Genomic DNA, 10,122 nt, shown 5'->3' with positions numbered 1-10,122 from the left:
GCTGGGTCGAGTCTACGCCCCTACCGTTTCTCCAACAAAGGCCCATCTCCAGTTCTTGCACGCCTCGGCGGCTATCTCATGCACGACAGTGCCTGCCACTGTATGTACATTCAAGGATGACCAGCCCTGTCTGTGGCTGACCGGGGTCCCTAGCTCGACCAGGGGGTTCGGGGAGTGCAAGCAGCGTCGTATGGCCTCGACTAGGATCGAGAGACACCCTGGTCGCACACACTAGGCCACGTCGGGGTGTTCGTACTTTGATTTCCGTGCTCTGTCGAGTTACGGGTCCTGCGACCTTGGAGAGCTCACCCGGCTGTTGATCTGAGCCTCCATTTATACAAAGAGTCTTGCCATCTCCTTCTGCTTCCGTTCCTGCTCGCAAGGCTTTCTTCCTCATCTGCCGTTTCTGCACCTCTCTTGGCCCCCATTCTCCCCGCTAGATCATCTCCAACTTTATCGTTATACCTTTGACCAACCACGGCCGCGGCCAAGGTAGGCAGAATCTTCAGACACTTTGGCGGCTCATCTGCCATTCATTGCAAGCCGTCCGCCGCTCCACCAAACCTCGCTGAACCTGCCCGCCTTCCAATTGCCCGCTCTCAACTACATAAACGTGTCGCTTTACGGGCTTCGAACCGACGATTTTGTCTTCTTTGAAACCGTCAACTCCCTTTTCCCCCTCTTGGAACTCTTTATACACCTTCAGCTTACGTGGTACAACATTGGCTTGCCATACAAACCAGCAGCCAACGTCCTCAATCCCCGTCACTCTATTGCTGAGCCATCGCAGACCGCGCAGCAACTGACTATCTGCCTCCGCCACCACTATCCGACAAAACATATTATTCCTTGGCTGTTTGACTTGATCAACACCCAAGGAGCCCTACCCAAATTGCCGCCTGCATGAACATGGTAGAGCAACAACAGTATATTGCTGCAGGTCTACCACACACAGGTGACCTGGCAGGATCCCACGGCTTATCTGAGGCCAGATCCATAGCTCCTGCAGGCACTTCAGCCTATCCAGAAGTGGCTCCCTTTTCAGCAGTAAGTTATCAATGCGCATCCTTTCCCCTTGCAAGCAGCCTAGAAGACAAAAACCCCACGCCCTGTATTCTCCCAGGAAGAACTTGTCCCGCCATTTCTCGTTTCGTACGCATTGGTTTCCAGGCTCACAATTCAATTTTGCTCCCAGGTATCTTCTTTCAACATTCCCGCGACGTGCGACTCTAACCTTCTCACTCCCGTCTCTACCACCAACTCTCCCCCCCTCCACCAGATCCGCAAGCTGGCACCGCAATATCCTCCTCCCCCGAGCACCCCCTATACCCAGGTCCCGACCCCTCCGGGCAGCTCCAAGATGTATCACCAACCGTGGAACAGCCAATTTGACATGCACGCACAGAGCGCGCAGAACCCCCCGCCTATGAACAACCAAGTGTCGGTGGCATCGGACTTCTACATGGCTCCTGATGACCGCCGCAGCACGCCCAACCCCCCGACGGAGCCGTACTACGGGTCTTTTAGCGTGTCTGAAGGCCCAGACACGCATTCTATGCATCATCAAGGGCCGCAGTCCTTCTATGTGCCGCTCGAGATGGGAAACCAGACCTCCAATATGATGATGCGCGACTCCCGTCACCTGCCCATGGAACTGCACCCCCGTGACATGGACCGCACTCACGCACCGTCCCTGCTAGCGCAGTCGCACTTCAACAATGTTCGACGGGCCAGCACAGATGACCGCAGTTACAGCAGCCGTGCCGATACCCTTCGCCGCTCGTCTAGCGGCTCGCCCCGTCGGCGCTCCATCGCTCAGGGTAGCGCCCGCGTAAAGAAATCGAGATCGTCCAAGCGGCAAGGGGCCTCCTTTCGAAGCCAGCAGCAGGTCGACCCTGGCGACGAACACAAGAACTGTTTCGGCCAAGAGGCCCCTCCTCTCATCAAGAAGAACTGCCCCGAGGAAGAGCGGTGCATCTTCGAGTCTCGATGGCGACACCGCCACCAGCGCGGGCAGGACATGTGGGACAGTATCCAGGGCGACTTCGAAAGGAGGTTTAACAAGAGGCATGGCAAAGAAATGCTCCAGATGAAATTCAAACGGGGCCGAGCCAAGTACTACGAGTGGCCCGAGGAGGATGTAAGTAGATGCACCTTGCCGGCTCTGTCATACACTTGTTACCTTTGAATTATGGGCAATGCTAACCACTTCTTCTCATCAACCAGGTCAACATCCTGCGAGCCGCTTTCAAGAAAACGGAGAGGGAGAGATATCAAACCATACTGAACAACTTCCTCGAGATGGGAGGCTCCCGCAACATGCTGCTGAGCCCCAGCGACATTGAGATCAAGATTGTCAACGATCTCAAGTGGGAGGAACCCATCTATATCGAAGCCATGGAGGAATGCATCCGCCGCCGCCGCAAGACTATTGTCAAGAAGCGGTCGACCGGTCGAGGAGAACCCGGCGGCGACGTTGCCGTGAGCGACGACATGCTACGAATTTCCCAGACGCCTCACAATGAAGACGACGTGATCAACCAGGTATTTACCGCTCGACGAGAGCCGTCACGAGAGCAACGCTGGGACGAGGACATGACGTCTGTCAACGGTGAAATGATGGATTCCCACCTATGGGAGAATCGGGCGCCGATGAAGATGGAATCCGAGGCCCTTGTGCCCTCAGGAGGCGAGCACATGGCACGGATACACAGCGGCGCAAATCAGCACCCCATCGGCAACCACTGCCTTCGGCCGGCGCCATCAGCGTACCACCCAATGCCCAAGGCACCATGATGCAGGACTTGCATAGATTGCATCGGAGATGGCGCTCACGCTAGCCATTAGGGACGACATCCGCATGGGACGGAAGAGGGTGGCACTTTGGTCAAGTCAAAGCGGAAGGTTTTGGGACGGGAATACCCAGCACATTCCCTTTGTTTGGTTTCGAAATTTAGAATGATTCCATCTTCTCGACGAAGACTTTACTCACTCCTTTTAGAATTTTGTGCGCTACTCTTACAGAGCTCTGCTACTTGTCTTGCTGTTTCAATACCTTTCTTATTTGATGTTTTTCTATCTTGTCTTATTTGTCTACTTTCTTCTTCATATCAATGATGGCGAATTACCTAGTGATCAAGGGACGGGAAGTTGAGGGCTTGGGACGACTACAAGGTGGATGGATATACCTGGATACATCCTGTCTGATTAGAGGAGACTTTATGCTGCCATGCCTACGAGGAATGACCAGAGAATCAAAGAAGAAGACGATGATAGATTATCAGCAAACTAATACACTCCGGACTGGTTGTGTCTGTAACACATTGGTTGCTCTTGTTGATATAAGGTGGTTGTACAGAGATAGATACAAGCAGTCCAGGCCGGCATGGCCAGGTAGGGCTCCGAGGACAGAGGGTCAAAGTCTCGTAGCAGATTGCTGAACGGAGCAGAAGAACTCACAGCAGCTGGACATGGCGAGTAGTTACTGGCGAGCTGCCTACTGATGTGTATAGCTCTGGTACCTCGAGATTCTGGAGCAAAGGTAGGTAGGTAAGGTAACTCACTTAGGGACGTGACAAATCCACGGGTGTCAAGAGCCGCCCCCCCTGCCCTGAGCCCATTCCAGCACCTGTTCGAGAAAACAGCATGACATGGCAGGGCTTCGATCCTAACAGTATGAGCTAATGCACCAGATGACTACGGTACTATCACACTCGATCCACGGACGTGTTGTTGCCGCCCAGGCATCGTAGGTCTATTTTGGCATTTTCCATTCTGCCTAGGTATGTCTCAAAAATGGACTCGGAAATAAATCAAAAAAAAATATACAGCATTGAAAGACGAAAGACGGCGGGAAAGAGGAAAAGCAGAAAAGTCGGGGGTGCGGGCGAACAGGGCTTGCATGGAGAAATCGATTTTACAGGGCCGCAGAAAAAAGAAAAATTCAAAAAAAGTGAGATGGCAAGGCATCATCCATTCAAGGCGTCGAGACAGGCGCCGAAGCGGATACCGCAAACACGCAACAAGGTGGTCAGGCTGGCATGGGCCCATGCCAGTTGCAGGCATCGGCCATCCAGTGCGCGACGAGCCCACACCTCCGTTTCCAGTCTGTCGGGTAGACGCTTTGCTTGTTGTAGAAGAGGCTGCATCACGAAATCCTTGCAGAGGGGGGCGCAAGAGGAAGGGGGTAGGAGGGGGGAGGGGGGGAGGAGGGAGGAAGAGTAGGTGAGGGTATCGCAAGGTCAGGCATGGTATGTGTGGTATCTACGCAGGACGACGAGATGTAAGGGGATGGACGGAAAGGGAGGGGCTGAGAGTTTGTATTAGTAAGATCAAATGGAAAAATATAGTAACAAGGTAGGAGGGTAAAAGACCGGAGAAAGCTTCTTTCCTCTTGGTTTGATGTCTTGCTGTCATTGGTGTCCGTGTCTGCTGAACTGAACCTGTGGCATGGATTGCTTGGCCTTGGGATGGAGCTTTTCCTCCTCACTGACACACTCCCGAGCCTTGTCACAGCTGCACAGTACCTGCTAGTGCAGGCGCGCACGCCCGGTCTGCACACCGTGCCGGCGCAGCTGCGGCCACGCACGGAGTACTTTGCACATTCAGACATGCGCCTGCGCCTGCCCACCTCAGCGCCCAGCCAAACACAACCTTGGACCCCCCATGCCACCTTCCCCTCTACCCGTTTGCACAGTACCCAGACTGTGGACTCCTCCGGCCGCGGCACTCACTCGTACATCCGTGGCTTCCCCTGGTCGCCTTGCCGTTGCCTTTTTCCTCCTCTCCCACCGTCCTCGTACTGTACGCGCTGCTCATCGATGCTACGTTGACTGGTAGGCGGAGAAGCTCTTTTCTCTCTTGTTTGCCCTTGTTCGGGCCCATTGACATTGGCACCAGAGCTTGGCTTCTGCAGCTGGCGAGCTGGACGGCGGTATGTTGTGCTGCTCTTTGCCCGTTTCTGCTTCGTGGACGAATGGCGCTGGCAGGATGGCGGGCTGTTATAGTGAGCGAGCATGTTCACTCTTCTACCTTACCTGCTGTGTCAATCAACCTGCTCATCCGGATACAACAGCTGGCACTGGAGGAACCAACAAGATGGCCCGGGGGAAAGCATCGTTGCCATGCGCTCACTGTTCCGTTCAGCTCTTTGATTACCACCAGTCGAGGCGAGATGGCCTGCCACAAAGGGCGTGGTCAGCACATGGCTGGCCTGGAATCGCATCGCTTAGGAGCCCAGTACGATCGCTGTAGCTCTGGCAATGGAATGGGAGCCCCCCCTGGAGCTGTCCGGGGGTGCCAGAGCTCTCAGGAACGGCTGGGGCTGAGGCCCGGGCTCGAGAACCATGATCGGTACGGATATAGATGCGCTAAGCGGGAGGAATCACCCTTCGTTGCCCAAACCGGGGAGCCGGGGCGACAAAGGGACAAAGGCGCCCCTGGCTCATCTCTCTCAGTGACTTGCCATCACATTGCTTGACGAGATACGAAGCACGAAGCTCTGCTCTTTGCTGACCTTGGCCTCGCCCATCCTGCAAGCCGTCGACTCAGTTGCTGGCTCGCGACAACATGGGCTCGGCAATATGCAGAGATAAGGTGTCAGATGTGCCCACAATGCTGAGCCAGCCGGCGGAGGTGCGCTTCGGGGCCGCCTGATGTGCCCATCGATCCCGCTCGCTAGAACGACAGCCCCGATCTGCCCACGCTCCGCAGGTTTATAGCCGCTGCAAGACGGGTGTCATGGACGATCCAGTGTCGCGACTTTGAGTGTCACTTCTCTTTATTCGCATTGCTGATTCGACACCGTCTCCCTTTACCGCTGGCGTTGCTCTCACTCTCAGTCTCACCCTCTCTCTCTCTTTCATTCTGCCTGCTTTTTGCCTGTATTTCTCGCGGGTTTCGCGGAAGGGCGCAGCCGCACTGTACGGAACACCCATGCCTTGTCCACCGCCCCTCCGTCCCGACAGTCTGGAAAATGACGCGGTGGGAAGTGGATTTGCAATTTGGAGGTCCATGAAGAGGCAGCAGCTTGCGAGAGCGATTGGAGGATGGGCTTGACGGAGAGCAAGGGGGCTGCCCTGCTCCCTCGTTTTCCTCGTCTTTCCTCCCCCCTTGCCTCTCTCTTCTCTTCCCTTACCCGCTCGGCAGCGAGCAAAACCAGGGAGATCAAAGAGCTCGGTTGAGAGGACAGGACGGCGGCATTACGCATTCGGCGAGCCATGGCACCTCGGTTGGCGGCCGTGCGCTTCGCTCCTGTTAACGGCGCGCCCCGGCCGGTCGATCGACGGGGTAGCAATGCGGAGCCCGTGTCATCCTGGACGGAGTCGTGCCTCAAAAGACCGAAAATGGCCCCAGGCGGCGCTCCATCAGGACCAAAGGCGGTCCAAGAATGATGCAAGCATCTCCCGCTACTGCTGCTGTTGCCTACATTGCCACAGCTTGCTACGTGGCAAACGAACAAACCGGTTCTCTGTTGTGCTGCTTCTCGAATCTCGCACAAGCCCCGTGATGAAGACTGAAGATGGCGGGCGGGCTGCCGCATGACAACCGTCTAGGCTGGTGGTGCGTGCGACACACATGACTTGCTGTCGTATACTCGGACCCTGCTGCTCTTTGCGCTTGATCTGGCCTAGAAGCGGGACAGGGCAGATAATACCAAATGCCACGTCGGATGAACGCAGGGGAGCGCGTACTACCACCGAAAGTGCTAACTGCACAGGGCTTTGCCCACAGGGCCATCGGGGGAAACGACAGAGCCGCAGACAGGAGCAGCTTGCAGTTGTGGGTGGCATCTATCTGGATCTCGCCCCCCGCTGTGCCGCTGCTGTTCGGGAGTTGATTAGTAGAAGGGTCGGGTGTGGGTGGCTCCAAGTAGCAACGAGGTGCCGATGCTGGTGCCATGTGCGCTGAGAGCTGCGTATACATAGCAGATGGGGGAACGGATGTCGACTTCCAGATGTCTCGTCTCTCCAGGGCCGCAAAAGCTCAACTAACATGGGAGATGGCTATATTCAGAGCCGCAATTCGATTTCAAAGCATCTGCAACGCGGCCGTTATTCTAGCCGGGCTCGGCAACAGTCCGCCTCGCAAGCGACGTCTGCTGGGGGGATGAGGCTTACCGTTTGTTCAGATCGTCTGCCTTATCGAGGCCAATGACTGATGCGGATGACGTCCCCGGTGGGAGCTGGTTGCCGCAACTGGCAATTCTCGGAGTGAACGTTTCACAGAGCAAGGATGACGGGCCATTGCAGCGCTGTCGAATCGATGGCAATGGTAAAAAAACGGCGGTTTATTCCCAGGCCTGAGTCTTCACCAAGCTTAGCCTGCTACTTCGTCCCGGTAAGCCAGCAGCCAAATTGGTTCTATATCCGGGCCTGCTACGGATCTGCCACTCCTGTTGTGCTAGCATGGATGGGCCTGGTAGTACGAAGTAGCAAGTTGAGGGGGTGACCGGGTATTCGTGCCTCGACGATGCTAACTTGCATGCCGTGTCCAGCATGTTGCGCGTGCCTGAGATGATGCAACAATGCTGACTCTGGAGCGATATGGAGCAGTACGAGTGACAGGAGGAGTCTGGTTTAGCGGCCGAGAGTATTCTTTTGCGACTCCATGAAACTCCTCTTGAGGGTTGTGAGCATTGGCGCTACAGAATGACAGTATCAAGGAAGGTTTGCGTTTTTGTCAGCCCGCGGCAGGTCAAGGTAAGCTCTATTGACACAAATAAGCTGCATGAACCTCGACCCCTGCCACCTTACCACGCTAGAAAGACTATAGACTGACCTAGAATTTGTGTCACCCGTTGCCCGCTTGGTCATATTGATGAGAGACACGCGCAGCCGCCTATGTTCAAGTTGTTTCCTCAAGCTTGCCGCACTTCAATACCGTGGAAGTCCGACAGGAGCCGATGGCGCTTGGAGCCAACGCATGGCATTCACGGTGACACAGGTCCGTTTGCTTTCTCTCTTATTGTCACTCTTTCATACGAATTTCGCGCCGTCTTACGGAGGACGGAGCTAGGAGATGAAGAAAGGAACGGGATGCGGTGACGGTGTTTACTCGGCATGTACTGCATCGTCCTTTCTTCTCTTTTCAGCAAAAGAATCCTTCGCAAGCAATGTCCGCAGCAGAAACAGCCCAGGGTTACCTTACCTTGAGCCGGGAGAGGGAACCTAGCAAGAAGCAGTTTCTCTTTCATCTTGCTGCGTTTGTATTGGGTGAAGAAGAATCCCTCCCCTCTCTCATCATTCTCCCGCCAGTTCCACACACCCCCCTCCTGGCTCGAAAACCCCCCTCCCCGGCTCAGACTTCGGCGCTTAACCATTTGCAGCGGATTTGGGATGCCATTGTACAGTAGGAGGATCCTTTGCAACATTTCCTACTTATTCTGCTGCCCTACACGATGGCCGGAGTATTCACACTGGGTAACACCAAGAGTGACGGAGAGAAAGAGAGCGAGATGGACGGCACTCCCTTCCCCCTTCTGGCCGGTCTGGGGGTGTGGGGAAGAGGTGACAGATGCATTCAGATTAATGCTGAGTGCTCGGATTTTGGATCTATCATGTGCAGCTGCTGACCTTTGGCTCTCTACACCAATTGTAACTCGGATTTTGGATCTATCATGTGCAGCTGCTGACCTTTGGCTCTCTACACCAATTGTCGGGGCTGGAAATGAAACATGCTAACTTTGTTTTGATGGTTTCTATTCTATAGGAGGAATGGCGGTGCACGGTTCTCAACGCAGGTGAGCTATCAATGTCAACGACGTGTACTATTCTTACAGACGGCCGTTTGTGGTGTGTGTGACGATGCGGAGAGCCCGGGGTTGTGTAACGGGCTGCTCTCACTGTATTGGCTGCGAATAGCCGACAAACGCGAGGCGCTGGGGGAGGATCCTAACAACCTGCATTGGGATCTGACAAGCTTAGGTAGGTATGAGGTACTGACGATTTGGAGGCTTCAGGTAAACGAGTTTGTGGAACCTGAGACTATCTTCTAAGAGCTCTCGATGCCAGCTCCATGATGTCGCATGAAGCAAGGCAAGACCGCTAATTCTCAGATCTGCAGGGCGATATGGCATATCCATGATGTAAAGATCGTGCCGAGACAGTCTTGGAAAGTCTCCGCGTATGTTTCCGTTCCGTGGTGTGTGTGGTGTGTGTGTGCTTTCATCCATCACGGGTACCAGCAGCAGGCAGCAAAAGTAAGGGGGAATGGGAGAAACAAACCCTCAATTTTGCCATTTTAGGAGAAATAGAAAGAACAAAACAAGGCAAAAAGGTCCCGAGTCCTCTTGGGGGGAGGGATGGCATGTCTGCGTTTGCTGTTTACTTTGTGATGGCGTTGTGATTGGCTGTTTTACGACGCCACCGTGGTGTTGGTTCACGGACCAACGTGAAGAATTGCTTTTACCTTGCCTTAGACGAGGGGATAGGGCATGGGGAGGAGAGAGTTTTGCTCGTATGAGCGTCTTGGCAGATTGTCAAGAGAGACGGTCTGGGACGATGATGACGGAGAGGGACGTAATGCATGATAGGAGGCACGAATCAGATGGTTCCAGGGGACAGCGTAGGGGAGAGACAAGAAAGTGAAGGGTGGTTAAACACATTTTGGGGGCTTTTTTCAGCATTCGGTCGGACTACAGGATGTTGACTTGATGCTATTCCTGGGGTATTCTGTGCTACATCGGATGCTTTCAGGATGATAACCCTCGTTTGTCGGCATGTACCACTACAGTATGCCTACGAGGAGATGCATCACACGCCATTGCCCCTCCCCCCCTTATTTCCCCGATCAACACGGGGAGCGGCAGTTACTCATGGACAAAAACAGGGCAAACCTGACAATCCTTCACGACATGGAATCCTTTCACGATGAGAGAGCCACGAGGGGAAAGAAGAGATGAGGGTGTGAAAGCCACGAGGTCCCCTTCCCGCCCCCCTCCGCAATTTGCGAATGCCGAAGCGTTGTGTCAATCGATGCCTATTTCTCTTTCTGTACGGAGAACGTACGTAGGCTGCCGTTTAACTTTGTCCTTGTTCTTTTGCTGTTGGCCGTTGGAGGCGCGGGAGGGAGAGGGGGGGAGAGTGTGTGAAAAACCTTCAGCAGACGGCAACGGGTTCCCAC

The 10,122-nt window shown here is 54.5% G+C and overlaps 1 protein-coding gene across 1 annotated transcript; it reads left to right on the top strand.

The window, feature by feature from the left end:
* Positions 1-903: 903 nt before the first annotated feature.
* BBK36DRAFT_49555 (hypothetical protein) lies at positions 904-2,796 on the top strand (the record flags this gene model as incomplete). The annotated part of the gene is made up of 3 exons (XM_024898154.1): positions 904-1,047; positions 1,196-2,140; positions 2,227-2,796. 3 exons carry the CDS (start codon positions 904-906, stop codon positions 2,794-2,796), a joined length of 1,659 nt encoding a protein of 552 aa, XP_024751543.1.
* Positions 2,797-10,122: the final 7,326 nt, after the last annotated feature.

Source organism: Trichoderma citrinoviride, assembly GCF_003025115.1.
Source record: "Trichoderma citrinoviride strain TUCIM 6016 unplaced genomic scaffold BBK36scaffold_4, whole genome shotgun sequence".
NCBI lineage: Eukaryota > Fungi > Ascomycota > Sordariomycetes > Hypocreales > Hypocreaceae > Trichoderma > Trichoderma citrinoviride.
The sequence above is the reverse complement of the archived record's forward strand: the minus strand, read 5'-3'. Positions and strand labels throughout refer to the sequence as shown.